The 17,007-nt window shown below is 36.5% G+C and overlaps 1 protein-coding gene across 1 annotated transcript in view; it reads left to right on the forward strand.

Annotated features, from left to right (window-relative positions):
* The window catches only part of sin3b (SIN3 transcription regulator family member B), a 29,650-nt gene that overhangs the window by 1,516 nt on the left and 11,127 nt on the right, over positions 1–17,007 (forward strand). The window contains exons 2-9 of the mRNA XM_039766573.1: positions 1,662–1,768; positions 1,859–2,012; positions 3,444–3,755; positions 9,846–9,998; positions 11,962–12,084; positions 15,551–15,640; positions 15,805–15,923; positions 16,016–16,226. Of these exons, the coding sequence (XP_039622507.1) occupies positions 1,662–1,768; positions 1,859–2,012; positions 3,444–3,755; positions 9,846–9,998; positions 11,962–12,084; positions 15,551–15,640; positions 15,805–15,923; positions 16,016–16,226 (1,269 nt within the window). The remainder of the gene's footprint in view (positions 1–1,661; positions 1,769–1,858; positions 2,013–3,443; positions 3,756–9,845; positions 9,999–11,961; positions 12,085–15,550; positions 15,641–15,804; positions 15,924–16,015; positions 16,227–17,007) is intronic.

Below are 17,007 nucleotides of genomic sequence, written 5' to 3' on the forward strand. Positions count from 1 at the left end.
ATATCGGTGGAGAATTTCAGATTTTGATAAAAATCACTCTACACTGTGTAGTTGCTGTATTTGTGCGGACAGAAATGTGTAAGTGTTTCACCCTGTCTAAGTCAAGTGGCTTTTTTGTCATACCATTTATACACGGTTTCACAATATACAATGATACGAAATAGTGTTTCTCAGGGCCATGGTGCAACATGCATACATATATGACAATACATAAGTGCAAGACAAGTAAGGGACTATACAATGCTAATAAAGTGTATATTAAATAAATAACAGGTAATGGGTAGCAATATATTGAAATAGATAAATACATAATAACTGGACCTAATACCAAAAACAGCATTAAATGTACTGCTGTAATTATGAGGAGCAGACCTGATGGGATGGGGAGCACAGAGTCCAGAGGTTCAAGTGGTACAAGCTTCTGCAGAACTGGTTTGGATGCTACAGTTCCATCTGCCAGATGGAACTGGGACAAGTGGAACATGGGAGCAGTCCACCACAATGCTGTAAGCTTTGCAGATGTAATGCTTATTAAAGATACCTTTTAATGAAGGGTAGAGGAGTCCCAATGATCTTTTTTGCTGTGTACTATCCATTGTAGGACCTTGTGGCCAGAGATGCTGCAGTTCCAAAACCAGATGGTGATATAGGTGGTGAAATGCTCTTGATTTTGCTCCTGTATAATGGGGGGGTAGGGGGTAAGGTAAACCAGCACAGTTGATGTAGGAAGTGGAGACAATGCAACATGTTCTTGGCTATGGAAGTGGTGATAATTGTCCAAGTAAGGATAGCTACCACCAAGGTACACACCAAGAAATTTGGTGCTCTTGACCAGTTCTTCCATATAGCCCAGAGGTACAGTGGAATGTGCACAGCATAGGTCTTTCTGAAGTCCTCTTTTTCATTTAATCCACATTAAGAGACTGTTTGTTGTACTTAAACTTGTCTGCCAATGATCATCACCCTTCTGTAAGTTGGGTTGTCCCCATTGCTACTCTTGGCTTGGTCAATCAGAAACAGGACTGAATGATTACATAACAGTAATTGTGTGTAAGATGGACGAACTTTAACATCTTCACATTAAATTCCTCTACATAAGTTTGATTAGTATATATTACATTTTGGAATTACGATTACTGTTGTTTTTATGTTTTATTTCTGTACTGATATTTGTATAATTGTCACCATATCAAATTCCTTACAATTGATATTTGTATGCCAATATATTTTAATTCACATAAAAGAATGAAAAATGATTTTATAAACCTAATACCTTATTATAATATTATAAAAGGATAAAATGAATGCTCTAAATAGCAAAAAAGTTTTAAAGTGATAAAGGTGTCCTCAATAGTAGTAGTGTGTGTGTGTGTATATATATATATATATATATATATATATATATATATATATAGAGAGAATGTGTGTGTGCGCACATTTTTGTTACAAGAATTTATTCACAATTTATACTTGCTGCTTAGTACTGGTGCCTTTATTTGCCATTATAGCTTGTACAGATGGTCAAAACCTGATTATATTAATAATTTAATTAATAAATATTATGAGCATTTAACCAGTTTAAGACCAATTATGACAAACATGTTTAGTGTTTTTTTTCCTTTCATTCTGGTCTTGCTTAACCTTTTCCATTTCTTGTTTAGGTAGAGGATGCCTTGTCCTACCTGGACCAAGTAAAAATTCGCTTTGGAAATGACCCTGGTATATACAACAAGTTTCTGGATATTATGAAAGAGTTCAAGTCACAGAGGTATGTCTGTCTTGATTGGTCTCTATTAACATTGTTGTAAATAACTTGTTTTCCTTCATTTCTGGATTTTTTATTTTTTTTTAAATGCAGTATCGACACACCAGGAGTGATCAGTCGTGTTTCCCAGTTGTTCCATGGACACCCTGACCTAGTCCTTGGCTTCAATGCCTTCTTGCCACCAGGCTATCGGATTGAAATTCCCAAAAATGGAATTTCTTCCTTGCAGCCATCCTTATCGAGTCAGGTAAGTGATCTTTGACTCCTCATGGAACTTTGAGTTGTCTGTTCACAGTATTTCCCTTGGGCCTGTACCAGAAGGGATTCAGTTGCAGAAAACAAAAGCATGCAATGTTGTGTGGTTGACTAGGTGAAGAGAATTTTTTGATGCACAAAAGTTTAGTTATGCAATATTGATAATCCATGTGTGTTCTGAAGTGGCTCAGGCATACAGCTGTTTATGTTCCATCCTGAAAATTCTTGGGAAACTGTGGTGTTCCAGCTCTGTCAGCGTCTGTTTGGAGTTTGTCTGTTCTCCCAGCGGATTTTCTTCAGGTATACCCGTTTTCCACACAGATTCAAAAGGCATGTGTGTTAGGTCAGTGATTCTAAGACTCAGTCCTGGGGTCCTCATGTGGCTGCATATTTTTATTCTTACTAAGTTCTGTTTTTAAATGGGCTCCTAGCTTTATTGAACAAGACATTGTTTCCCAATTTCTAAGCTTTTGTGGTCCATGTAAAAATGACACAACCAAGCTCAGTAACTTTTAAATTAAAATGTGCTAAGTTTTTTTTATTTTTATTTTTTATTTTGTTTTTAACATTTTCATTATGATTTTTTTTTTTTCTGATTTTCTAGATGTGATTATTTAAACTAATATTTGCTAATGAGCAGGCTGGTAGGTCTGATGGTTAAATAGTTGCAGTTTTTCAGCATCCAGTGTTTTTTTTGTTTTTTTTTTTTTGTCTGGGTGTCTGTTAAGGTTGTTGTTAATTGTCATTATTAGGATGCAGCTAATAACAAATCACACAGGAATTAATAAGAAATTTGACAAAAGAGAATTAAGCACTTAAAACTATAGCAAAAATACCAAGTTTATAATGGTTTTTTAAAAGTACAAATCACACTGCTGTGCTTTTTTTTTTAGTGCAGAATAAGAAAATAGAACACCGCTAATTAATGCACCGCTGCATTTGTGAACCACTGTATTAAGCTTACAAGCAACTCTGATCGGGTCCTATGAATGTGATGGACTGAATTCTGTCCAGAGTCAGTTCTTGTATTTTGCTGTGCTCCAGGAACAGGCTATAGGCTCTGGTTTTCTGCAATCATTAAACTTGGCTAAGTGTGTTTAGAAAATGTAATGGATGTCAGAGTTTTCTCTCTTAAAAACGTTTTGGAGGGATATACATTATGTTCTATAGGTTAATGACAAAACTTAACTTTTCACAGCACTGTATTTTTCCCCTTCCTGATATTCTGTTTTTTTTTCTTATTCATACAACCTGACTGAACACAATACACAGGGTTTTTTTTTTAAAAAGAGATCATTTGAAGGCAGCAATGCTACATTCTGTGTTAAGCTTTAGAATAGTCATTTGGAGCAGCAGAAATTGTGTATGCATTTAAAACTTCAATTCTCCCATAGTAAATGCATGTTCCAAAATGTTTTTGCAGGTCTCTGTCACTCCTGTTAAGAGTACTCTGGCTTCCCCTACTGAGGTGGTATGTGGACACAGTGACAGTACACGATCAGCTGATAGCCCCACTGAGTGCCCAGTGAAGACCCCCTCTTTGCCACCACCAACTCTGTCAATACCCTCTGTCTGCCGTGATTCCCCCGCACTGCCTGTCTCTACGCCAGTGGCCACAGACCCAAGCCCCATAGAGTTTGACAGCGCCATCAGCTATGTCAATAAAATTAAGAACCGCTTTCTGGACCATCCTGAGATTTACAGGTCTTTTCTGGAGATATTGCACACATACCAGGTATGAAACAGATTTATTTTAGTCCCCTATTTTTCCTTCTGTACTCCCCCATATACCACAGTGTTTATGTTGGGTAACTAAGCATCTAAAGCTTTATTTTTCAGTTTCTTTTCGTGTTCTCATTTAAAAAATAATTTTGTGTATCCTCTACCTTGATAGTAGTGTGTTTTTTTTTTTTTTTTTTTTGAGCTTACAGTGTGAAATGTTCATTGTTAAGGCTTCACATGCTAGAGTAGCCACACTTCTCTTTCTTTCCCGCATGCAACTTGTGGAATGAGTGGCTGTCTTGATTCTGAGATTTGACCCTGAACAGGAAGACATAAATTTCATTTTTATGTAAAGTGACATTCTATAGTGAAAGAACCATTCCTAGGTGAATTGCATTTGTTTTCTTATTTATATTCCCAGATGGAACACAGGCAGATTATAATGTCTCAGTGGCAGGAATTAAACTGGTGTGGACTTGTAATGAATATGCACCTTAAGATCATAAGGGTGCTCACTGGTGAAATGGATGTCATTTAGTCCTGATAGGCTGCTTTGATGAGTTGGACTCGGATTCTGTTTTAGACACCTGGGTATGTCTGCTGATGTTGAGAGCCTCTAGGAGAGGCATCATGTTGGCTTATTAGTTTGGTTTCCATTGTTGAACTAATCCATTATTCAGACTATTATGTTTTAAATATGTTAACTGTACTTTACAGTAGATTTATTTCCAGCTTTTGTTATAAATTAACATTTGAATCTAAGACCATTTAAAAGGTTGCTGTCCCTTTTAGGCAGAGATTTACTTCGGTCTTATATTAAAACATTAAGACCTTGGGTACCTGAGAGAATTAAAACCCACCAAGACTTAAGCAGTGGTTTTCTGCATGTGCAAACACTTGGGAGTATGCTGTATCATTTAAGAATATGCTCCAGAAATAATCTGAGAACACCCTTGGCAGACAATATAACAACAAATGTATATGAGAGGAATTTCTTCTCTCCATCCAAATTCTTTGGTTAGGCAGTAATTGAGTTGTCCTAACAACTAATCCAGATTTTCAAAATTCCAACAATTCTTTATAAAATGAAGTGCTTACTTCATAAATATTTCCCCTTACTTTCCACTGTTATCCTTTAGCATGTTTTTTACCCTTCAGCTAAAAGTATTTTGCTCAATCAATTTCATTGATGCTTTGAAAAATGTGAAGACCTGAGAAAGGTCTCCATGTAGCCTTGGCTGTTCAATTCCCTTAGCCCCTTCAGGTAGGACATTTCCTTACAAAAGGGATGACAATTGGTAGCCTTTCATAGCTTCTAGTGGTGCTTTGCTTTGGGTAGCACTGTGATTACAATTGCATGTCAGCCACACTACCTAATTATAGAATTTCAACATATGCAAGAGTAGATGTGGTGCCCCTGGAGGATATTACTAAAGATAGAGGCCAGTGAAGTTCCTTTAGACTGAAGTAATGCAGCATGCTCATCCCTCACAGGAAACAAGTGGGACATTGTTGCCTGCTACAGAGGGCATGCACCTTGAAAGCTGCCTTGTATACCTGGTCCAACTAAGGTTGTTTAAAGTTGTAGACTTTCTGGGGCTTAATGGTGCCATTTTGTGCTAATATGCTCATGGACCTGTGATACAGATAGCTGCAGGTGTCAAGTCTGGCTAGGAGGACATTCTGAGGCGCAAGTGTGTTCGCTTGGGTTTTTCTTTTTTTTTAAAATAGAAATATCTGGTTTCGGTGTTTAGGGTGTGGAGAAATGCCAAGCCTAGCTCTGCTGTTATGTTAGCTTGATTTTTGGAAATTGTTTGCTAATTCAAATAAAGTTAATTATTTTCGTATTGTATGTAGTACTTGGGCATTATAAAGAACAACTTGCTGGTTTGCCTTTTGGCATTACATGGAATGCCTAGGAAATGTTTGAAATTTTAATAGTTTAATACTTTGATGTGCCATTTTCAGCATTATATAGATTTCCTAGGCATTCTACACTATGCCTAATTTCATAACATATGTAAATAAATATAATAAAACAAATAATTTTAATGAATTACTGGGTTTTAACTGATAGCTGGATGGGTATTTATTTTAATTGCTTTTCTTCTTTTTATAGATTGATATTGATGATAACTATATGGCAGCATTGGTTATTGTATATTAGTTGTTTTTTTTCAGTAATTATTGGGGACTACTCCTATTTGATGTACTTTAAAAAATTTTATGTTTAATAAATCTGAACAATTAGTCACAAGCCCCTCCACCACTAAGAAACATCAATCAGTGTCAATTTTATATCACTTGAATTGGAATCTACTCTGTATGAAAGCTATTGAGCCACCATACTCCTATGTAGGCAACATTTTTACCTACATGATATGTAAAAGTACTCTTAAAAACTGTATACAGTATTTAATGTAATGTACTAACATATATAATTACATTATATTATCACTTTTTTTTTAATACGACTCACTATTACAAACATAATTAATAAGCAGAAATGCTTCAAACTCTTGGATGAAGTAATTCAACAAATGTGAAATGCTCCAGCTTTCATATCAAGTAAATAAGGCCCCAAACACAACTGCGAGTTAACATCATGAGTACATTTTCTAACTTGTTTTTTTCCTGCAGTTTTCATTGCATGCCTCACTCATACATGTTTTCTTTACTCTATTCAATCCTTCTTCTGCAGTGGGGGCTAAATGTTTGAAGCATTATATTATTGTCTACTTTCTTAATCCTGTTTATAGAATGAAAATATCATGGTAAAAGATATTATTTTGTGTGTGAGCTGTGTGATAATTGATTTTGTTTATATATAATATGTGTGTACTTATATATATTTACTTTATTTATTAAAAAAAAATTGCAATTTTTATCTCTGAACCCAACAGCAGATATGTGTTTTTTTGCTTAGTAAAATCAATGCTGGAGGTGTAGTCCTCTGAAAATTTCACAAGATGTGTCACAGGGTGTGTGACTGAACTCTAGATTGTATTGCAAGTTGCATTTAATTACTAGTGAATGTCCTGATTATTTATTGTTTGGAATACAGTGCTTGAGTATTGCTCAAAGGAAACTGACATTATTCAAACTGGCTCCCTTTTAAGACATATGGAGCACAGATGTTGCAGGTCTCCACTCTGTATTAACTGGTGAAAATATGTTTTGTTGCTTAATAGATCTTGCTAAAAAATAAATACTGTATCCACCATCACAATGACAAAAATGTAATTTACTATAACCATTTAGTATGTTGTTACCTGCAGCCCATTATTTATTTATTTATTTATTTATTGCATGTAGCTTATGTGCACATTTCTGGGCTTAAAAATCCTACAACTCAATGCAGCTGTTTAACGTTTGCATCGTGTTCCCCTTTGAGACCTGCAATGAGAGAGGTCTTCATTGATTTGTACCTAGAAAACTCCCCAACCATTGTCTTAAATTTGAAGAGGCACCAGGAGAAGTTTCTATAGCAGACATAAGGAAGCATCTTGAATTTCTGACAATACTGATGGCTTCTGCAATGGTTGTCAAGTCAAGAGCTCCCTCTAGTGTTGGACTGTTATGTCAGCTTGTCAGGAATGTGCAGACCTGAAGAAGTCTATTTTCAGCTGAAGTTGCATGTCTCTTTTCTTTATTTTTTTGATGCACCATCAGATAAATTATTCTGTTTACTTCCTCAGTTTGTCTGCTTGGGATATATCATGACTTATTGGCTTATTCAGTAACGGCCTGCTAGGAAAGCCTTTTTTTTATATAAAATATGTCACCTTTTTAACCTTTTACCTTAATTCACAGCTGCTGAATTCAACACAATTTCAGAAGAAATTCATAAACTTCATTCTGTAGTATAAAATAGTTTACCTCAGCTAATTTTGTTAAAATAAATTTATTTCTATTTAAAGTAGTTCAAATTTCTCATTACCTTAAAAGAAAAATTAAAGAATGAGGACATTGCAGAATTCATCCTGATGTTTAATTCTCAATTTACAGTAACCCACTGGCTGCCAAATGCAATTTGAAGTTAATAAATAAAAAAATTGCTAATTAATGTCAATGCGTGATCACAGTTCACCATACATCAGACATTCCATACCACATGAGTAATGATAGCTTATTTGATTATATTTTAAAATGGCTTATTTGGTGTAGATGTATCCCTCATGGCCTGGGCCTGAATATTTCTTCTGGTCTCCTGGAATGGAGCTAAAACAAGATTGGATAAGATAAGAAGGGGATGAAAAATGTCAAAATACTTAATGTTTCAGGGTGAAAAGCCAAGGTCTGTTAATTTTCTAAAGACTAACCTCTGCGCTAGATTAGAAGTACCGCAAATGTTATTTGAATTCATTCGGTGGCTAGAGAGACTAGACATGCTGCAAGTTGACTAGCATAAGGATCCTGAACTGACTTTTTCCTCTGCTTTACCCAGATGTTTGGAATTAAATCTTTGGAAAGGAGTTTCGCAAGACTGTGGAAGAAACACATTACATCTTTCTAAGGTTTCATATATATTAGTGTGGGTGCAGAAATGGCTACTTTTCAAACGACTATTCAGTTTAATATGAAATCCATTGTTATTTTTACAAAACATACAGTTTTTCAGATAACATTACTGCTGACTGACATAAATACACTGTGAGAGCCTTATTTCTGTATTTCACATATCCTGACATGTCCATCCATTCATTTTCCTTTCCCAATCATTTTATTACAGGGTTATGGACAGTCAGAGCCAATATTTCTCATCTGATATAGAGTAAGAACAGACCCTAAGATGGATGACAGTTGCAGGGTGTAGCTGTGTCATACATCCGGGCATATGTCGGGGCTTATGGTCAGAAAACTGATGTGTAAGCCAATATAAACACTGAGCCATGACTTTAGAATTTCCTGCAGAGATCTTGGACATGGTGTTAATGCTGGGCATTTCTATAAACATGTATGTAAGTGTGTTTAAGACTTTTCAGCAGTTGCCTTGAGTTTGTAAGTAAACATAACAAATGTACAATTCTCTCTCTATCAACTTCAGAGTTTTGTTTGTTTTTTTAATGGGGTTGGTGGAAATTAGTTGTTTGTTGTCCCAAGAATTGTGCCCTTGTGTCCCTAGAACTGAGAGCTTGTACCAAGGTCTCCTTGTTTGCACTGAAGATCACTTGTAACTTAGACAAGTAGTCTACCTTACCTCTGAACCTAAAAATCATTTTGAGATAATAAACATTTTTTTTCCTCTGGAAAGGCATCAGATTTGGAAAGAATCAAAATAAGAGCAAGAAAGGTGCAATTTCGGCATCTGCAAAACTGTTGAGGAAAGAAACTGGCATGGTCTCTATGGATTGCTATATTGCTATATGTATTGCTATGGATTGTTGTTGTTACAATATATATTACACTGCTGTAATGTCACAGGGCAGAAACATTAGAAAGAAAGATCTTCATACAAAAATTTGAAAGAAGCAGAAGATTATTTATTAATGAAAATAAACAAGCTAATGGAAACCCCTCCACAGCTGTGCTTTTGTCCTATAGAATGAGTCTCCACAACACACTTGCATATGATCTCAATGGTTTAGTCAAATATGATTACAGAATATTGACTTTGGGTCCTCTTTTAGATGGGCGACAGGACTATTTGCCCGTTTTTAATATTGTGCACTCTGCATGTTGTGCTGTGAAAATCTTTGGAACGTGATTATTATTCTGTTCTTCTTGTATTTGAGTGCAATTAATAGTTTTGAAACTTTTACTCATTCCTTCCTATAATCCTCGTGACTGGTATTTTTTAACCCACCCTTGGTGTATTTTTCATGTTCATTTAATAGAAATATATATTTAGGAATTAATACATTTAAACACTTGTTAAATTTTCTTCACAGCATTGACTCTTGAGGGGAAACGTGGGCTTATATCATACTTTTTTTTCCCCCCAAGCACCTCTAAATTAAAATTATTTGCCCTTGAGTAAGCATTTTCACAGGACCCAGCAGTGTGCTGTACAGAATATTCAGTTGTGTTGACTGCTTTTTTTCTCTTCTTCTTTTTCTTCTTAAATGCAGCTGTGCTAAATTTTCACTTTTTATGAAATTAGAAAGAACAGTTGGATGCCAAGGAATTGAAGGGCCGACCTGGCAGTGGCATGACTGAAGATGAAGTCTTTTCCAAAGTGGCCAGTCTTTTTAAAGGCCAGGAAGATTTGCTGGCTGAATTTGGGCAGTTCTTACCTGATGCTAAAAGATCATTGGTGAGTTGACCTGATACCTTTTTAGGTCCATAAGTATTTGGACAGTGACTCAGTTTTCATTAACTTGGCTCTGTACGCCACCACAATGGATTTGAAATAAAACAATCATTATGTGATTGAAGTGTAGACTTTCAGCTTTACTTTTAGGGGTTTACCAAACATATTGTATGCGCTGTTTAGGAATAACAGCCTTTTTTCTTTGTAGCCCCAACCCCCATTTCCAGGGGCTCAAATGTATTTGGACAAACTAACATAATCAAATATAATGACTGTTTAGGATTTTCAACCAAATATTGAAAATGGTCAAGTCTGGAACCCATGACCATGTCCACTGATGCTTTGCCAGGCTTTAACTACAGCTGTCTTTAGTTGCTGTTTGTTCGTTGGACTTTCTGCCAACAGTTTTGTCTTCAGCAAGTGAAATGCATGTCTAATTAGGTTGAGGTCAATTGTTTGACTTGGCTTTTGAAGGATATTACACTACTTTGCATTGAAAAGCACTTGGCTTACTTTCACAGTATGCTTTGGCTTATTGTCCATCTGTACTTTGAAGTGTCGTCTCATCACTTTTGTAGCATTTGGCTGAATCTCGGCAGGTAGTACAGCCCTATACCCTTCAGAATTCATCCTGTTACTTCCGTCAGCAGTCATATAATCAATAAACACTAGTGACTGACTTCCATTTATAGCCATGCATGATAGTGCCATAAATCTGCCTTCACCATGTTTCACAGATAATGTGGTGTTCATCGAATCATGAGCTGTTTCTTCTCTTTTCCATACTCTTCTCTTTCCAACTTTCTGGTATATATTGATCTTGGTTTCCTTTGTCCAAAGAAAATTCTTCCAGAACTCGTTAGACTTTTAAAAAATATTTTCTGGCAAAGTCTAATTTGTCCTTCCTATGCTTGATGTTTACCTGTGGATTGCACCTTGTGGTAGACCAACTGTCTTTACTGTCATGAAGTCTTCTCTTGGTTGTAGACTTTGGCAGTGATCAGTCTACCTCTCAGAGAGTGTTCTTGGTTTGGCTAAATGTTGTGAATGGGTTCTTCTTCACCAAGGACAGAACTCTGCAATCATCTTAGCACATTTGTCTTCTGTAGTTTCCAGACCTTCTGGTGTTGCTGAGTTTACCATTTGTTCCTTCTTTTTAATAATGTACCAAATGGTTGATTTGACCACTCCTCATGTTTCTGCTATCACTCTAAACAGTTTGTTTTGTTGCCTGATCATGGGCTGTTTTTACTTTTATGTACAGCTCATTGGACTTCATATTGAGAGTTCACAGTCTTCTTCTTTTTCTTCTTTCGGCTGCTCCCGTGAGGGGTTGCCACAACAGATCATCCAGAATTGTTGTCCGCATGTTGATTTTGGCAAAACTTTACACCGGATGCCCTTACTGACATAACCCTCCCCATTCATCCGGGCTTGGGACTGGCACGAAGAAACGCACTGGTTTGTGCATCCCCTGTTGCTGGGTTTTGAGAGCTCACAGTAACATGTTCCAAATCCAAATTCCACATTTGACGTCAATTCCAGACCTTTTACTTGCTTAATGTTAATGAAGTAATGAGGGATCTGCTCACACCTGGCTATGGAACAGCTTGTCAATCATTTGTCCAAATATTTTTGAGCCCCTGATAATGGAAAAATGGCTGTCATTCCTGAACGGCTAATATGATATTTTAGGTAAACCCCTTAAATAAAGCTGAAAAGTCTACAGTTCAATTATGTAGTGATTGCTTTGTTTCAAATCTATTGTGATGGTGTACAGTGTCAATATTATGAAAATTGTGTCACTGTCCAAATGCTTATGGTCTTAACTGTATATTTAATTGTAGGTGACAGCGCAGATTGTATTTCTTTTTCACGTAATTGCAAGTCTCTTCAGGCATAGGCTTTTTTCCATCAGCAGTTATGTGCTATTCTCATGTGCCTCGGCACTGCCTTTTCATTACAGTTCACAGGCAATGCATTATCTGGGAGAGAACAGACAAAAAAATCTGAAGATGATGAAATGGGAAAGTCCAGTAAGAAGCGCTCAAGGCCAACATTGATGCCCCACATGGCACCTCAGATTAAGGTGAGATATGCAAGTTTACATTATTGGAAACAATTTTCATTTTAATGTAGACCATGAGAAATGTGACAGATGGTCCATTCACCCCACCAAGCTTGTTTGGTTAGCTAAGAGCGAAGGTGTACCAATATCTCCTCCAGATACTTTTTTTAAAGTATGTCAGGGATTCCGCTTCAGCTTCATTATTCGCAATTCCTATAATTCCTATGTATGAAGAAGTACTTTTAGCTTAACTGTTCAATGCACTTCATTTGATTTCCATCATTGTTCTTGAGTATATGCTTCACCATTAAATCTAAAATATTCTGTTGGATCAACTTTATCAATACCTTTTGAGAATTTTGAAGACCTGGATTAGGTCCCCATAGAGCCTATGCTTGAGACCATAGAGGTTCCCCTCCTAGGGCAGGTAAGAGTAGAATATATTTGTTAGTCCCGGGATGCACGTGGTTGGTTTCCTCTGCACACTCTTAAATGCTGCCATGTATTTCTGGAAGCGTGGTGACCAGAGCTGCATATAATATACTCAAAATGCTATCTCATGGAGTGTGCTGTATAGTCAGAGCAAAATATTATTCAGTTTATATTGAATAGGTTTTATAATATTGTCTTACATTTTATTTGCCTTTTTTAATTGCTACTATACAGTGCCTAGCTGATGAGAATTGTGGTTTAACATGAACCTCTAAATCCTTTTCAGACTGTGTTTTGAAAAATGCTGTGTCTCCCATCTTAATGTTAATATTCCTTTCCCCCCAATAAAAATATACATATGTATAGCACTTTGCACTTTTTTCTACATTAAACCACTATTGTCCAACTATTCTCCCAGTTTTGAAGGTTGTCCAGGTCTTTTTAAATTGTTTTTTCTCTTATCCCTGTAATTTTAGTGTTATCTGCAAATTTCAGCAGTTTTATTAACTATCCAGAATCTATATCATTAATATAAATTAGAAAAAGTAATGGTTCAACAACAGATTCCAGAGGCACTCAACTGATGTTTCCCCCATGGAGAACTCGTCTGTTATCTGTACCCTCTGCCTCCAACTAATTAATCAACTTTAAGTCCAGTTTTCAAAATCACAGGCTACTTCTGATACCTAAAGTTATAGTTTCTGTATTACTCTTTGGTGTGGGAACAGTATAAAAGGTTTTTCGAAACTATAAATAAATTGCTTTGCTTTTGTCTGCAACTCTAGATGCCCATTCAAAAAAGTCTTAAAAGATCGGTTTGGCAGGAATGTCCTACCCTAAATCCATGTTGGCTGTTATTTAGTATACTATTTTCATACAGGTACTCTTCTTTCTAATTTTATTTTTGGTTATACCAAAATACAAAATTCTGTTACAACGAATATCTTTACAACAAAGTATTTTTATGGTCCCAACGGTTTCCCCATATGACATGAGTCTATAGAAATGTCGTTACTACGAAATAAATTCAGCAGATACTTTCATTACAACAAAGTTCTCAAAAGACCTTGAAATGCCTGAATGAATCATTCCCAGATCAGTTAGTTCTGTGGTCGCAGCTCAGTTATGTACAACGAACCCCAAACACAAACTGTAAAAAAAAAAAAATTTCTTTGAACTTACCTCATACTGTTTTGCTGTTTTTGTTTTCGGTGGTTTTCAGTGATACCTTTTTGCTTAGTGCTTGTCAACCTTTGAAAAACATCCATTGGAATTTAACTCATTGTCACCCTCCTATAGAAGTGACAGACACGAAAAAACGATAACCGTTCATATTAGAAAAAAAAACTTAATTTTTGAAGCTCTCGATTGCACCAAAAAGAAAAAAGACATTGCCAGTGAATTGAGAATTTCACCATCAACACTGTCAACTTTCTTGAAAGACCGAGCAAAACAAGAAGAAAAATCTCGGGTTGCAAACGTATGTGAACTGCTGCATTTGAAGATGTCAAAAAAGCCGTTTTTATGCGGTTCAGAGATGCTCGTTCAAGAAACATTCCTATTAATGTGGCACTCATTCAAGAAAATGTGAAGTTTCTAAACTCTCTTGGGACCTCCCCAAAGTGGACAACACACCGAAGTGCGATCACCGCGTCTGTGGAAGACTGTTTATCCATTGCCGGGGCAACAGCTGGCTCACAGCTCTGCTGCGGCTCGCCAGTGAAGCAAACAGAAAAGATCTTGATGGGTGATGCAAGGCACATTGTAAATACAGGGCACAGGATTACTTGGCCACTAACCTGGCCATGGCCCTGCCTGACTGCTGTGTCTGTGTATAGGAGAGTAGCAGATCACGCTTCAATAAATAACCCTGCTGTTCCTGTTTCAAGCTGAATAAAGCTGGTTTTGCTAAATTACTGAGACAAGGCCTCATGTTTTGGGGTGCAAGAACAGGGACTTATAGTGTGACCACGACCTTTTAGGATTCGCTTTTGTGTCACTTCACTGCAGCGCTGTGAGCCTGCTGTTGCCCTGCCTCGGCAACAGACAAATAATCTTCCACAGACGCGGCAAACGCACTTCGAGACACATTTCAGCATGTACAGCACAGAAGCAAGACTAATTGGTCCATTTTTGTCTTCCTTATTGTGGATTTAAGTCACATTTACAATTTTCTAATTATGAGGTGCTTGCATAGTACTTCTTAATGATTATTGGCTAAGAGCACTTACATATATATTTAAAATTTTAGAATACAATACGTTTTCTAAAGCTTACAACATTTGTATAGATGAACACATGCACCAAGTTAATCAGAAATACATTTTAATGGTGAAGCATAAACAGAATGCCAGATTACTGTAAATCAATATTAACATATGAATTGAGATATAAGCTGGTGACAGCAGAGGAGAGGGAAAACAAAAACTCAAATTAACAGCAGCCCTAATGAAAGTAAAATGTTAAGTCCTTTGCCAAAAAAGGAAATTCTTGGGGGAGATTCCCACTAATAAACTGTTATTAGTTTCTATCATTACCAGTATCAAATGTCAAAGTTAGAAGTGTCCAGTGTGACTAAAACATAACCAAATAAGTTCTACTTGACAGATAGATAAGTGCTAGCTGAACAGCATGGTGTGTGAGTCACACTGGTAGGTGTTTGGTTTCACTCTACATTTTACTAAAGTGCCCTGACTGTTTTGAATAAGTGATGAGATAATGAGCTTCAACAGATAAATGTCCAACTGCATGTTTTCATAATGCACTTTATAAATAAATGTACAATGAATTTTAATCTTTGCCTGATTTTGATCTATTTTCAATAGGTCTTCACCCCATACTTTGCCAGGAATTATTTTGTATTAAAAGTAAAATGGAGCATTTGTGTGAACAAATGTTGTTTTATATGGGCATTAAACATTAGCATTGAGTGGCTCATTGTCCCTGGCCAAACCCACCAGAACTTAATGGAGTTCTTACAAGGGTTTTCTGCAGTCTGTATACTACCAACTTTGTCACCATCTTTATTACTAATCCTGTTTTTTTTTTCTTTTAGAAAAAATTGAGGCTGTCCTGTACAAAAGACCCATCCTTTGCTGCTGTGGGGAGGCATGGCGTCTTAAGAGAGTTCACCTTTTTTGACAAGGTAAAACAAATAGGTGTTTTCTCTTTGCAGACAATTAGATGAGGGATGGGATTGTTGGTGCTTCTTAGTTAAACACCATAAATGTGCATTCTGTAGTCATCCTAGGAAAAAACTGCACATGCTGTACATATTTTGTTTATTTTTATTTTTGTAATTTCTAACAGGTACGCAGACTCTTAAAAAGCCAGGAGGTGTATGAGAATTTTCTCCGCTGCATTGCACTCTTCAATCAGGAAGTGGTCTCTGGGGCTGAGCTATTACAGCTTGTGACCCCTTTTCTGGGGTGAGAAGGGTCAATGCACCTAATCTTTTTAACATATCTAATAATTATATGTCTGCTAAATGGAAATATGACTTTTTTCCTGAAACTGACAGGAAATTTCCAGAACTTTTTGCTCAGTTCAAGTCTTTCCTGGGTGAAAAAGAACTGTCTCATGCACCTGCCCTTCTGTCAGACCGTTATATGGAAGGCAGCGGCCGGGAGATTGATTATGCCTCCTGCAAGCGGCTGGGATCCAGCTATAGAGCTCTACCTAAGACCTACCAGCAGCCTAAGTGCAGTGGCAGGACAGCCATCTGTAAAGAGGTATGTGTGTGAGTGTGTAGAGCTAGTGATACTGCAAGGCCATTAGAACAAGTAGATGAGCCATCTTTGCACAATATTAGTCTCCAAGAATTCCTAACACAGATTTCCAGTCTCTGTGGCATCAGTTCACATCCATGTACACTCTGTACACACACTCTATGTAACAAGATGTCAGATACTGTATGTTTTATGGGGCTACCTTTCTGTGCATTTAAGTCTGGCAATGTTTGCACTCATCTCAAGCTCTGCATTTCATTAGCCTTTTTTGTGCGTAATAACATATGTACCCCTTTAGTCGATTATTTTGGTTGCTTCCTTTTAAAAGTCTACCATATATGCTGACTGTTTCGCTAGTACACCTTTATATGAATAAACAATGCTATGGATACATAGATTTAAAAAAATAATTTTTAGAGACAAACACAGCAAGAATTCAATGCATATCATTATTATTTTATTTATTTTGAAGCAAGTCCTATAGACGGTCATTTTCAATGTACTTCACTAACACTGCCATATTTGTAATTGTAAGCATTTACCATTTGAAGCAGAAGTCCTGAACACCCATTCTTGTAGGTTTGTAGGTACTGATTTATTCTTCTATTAACTGACATGGAAGTGCTTGTAAAGCTGATGGCTGACAGGTTCACCTAGGGGATCCTGGACTTAACATGTGAGCCTAGGAAGAAAGTATTGAGTAGCTCCTTAGAATTCATCCAGTTTTTATACTTTTTATTAAATAGCTAGACTTACAAAAGAAATAAACCACCATGCTTAAGAG

This window comes from Polypterus senegalus, chromosome 10 (assembly GCF_016835505.1).
Source record: "Polypterus senegalus isolate Bchr_013 chromosome 10, ASM1683550v1, whole genome shotgun sequence".
Classification (NCBI taxonomy): domain Eukaryota; kingdom Metazoa; phylum Chordata; class Cladistia; order Polypteriformes; family Polypteridae; genus Polypterus; species Polypterus senegalus.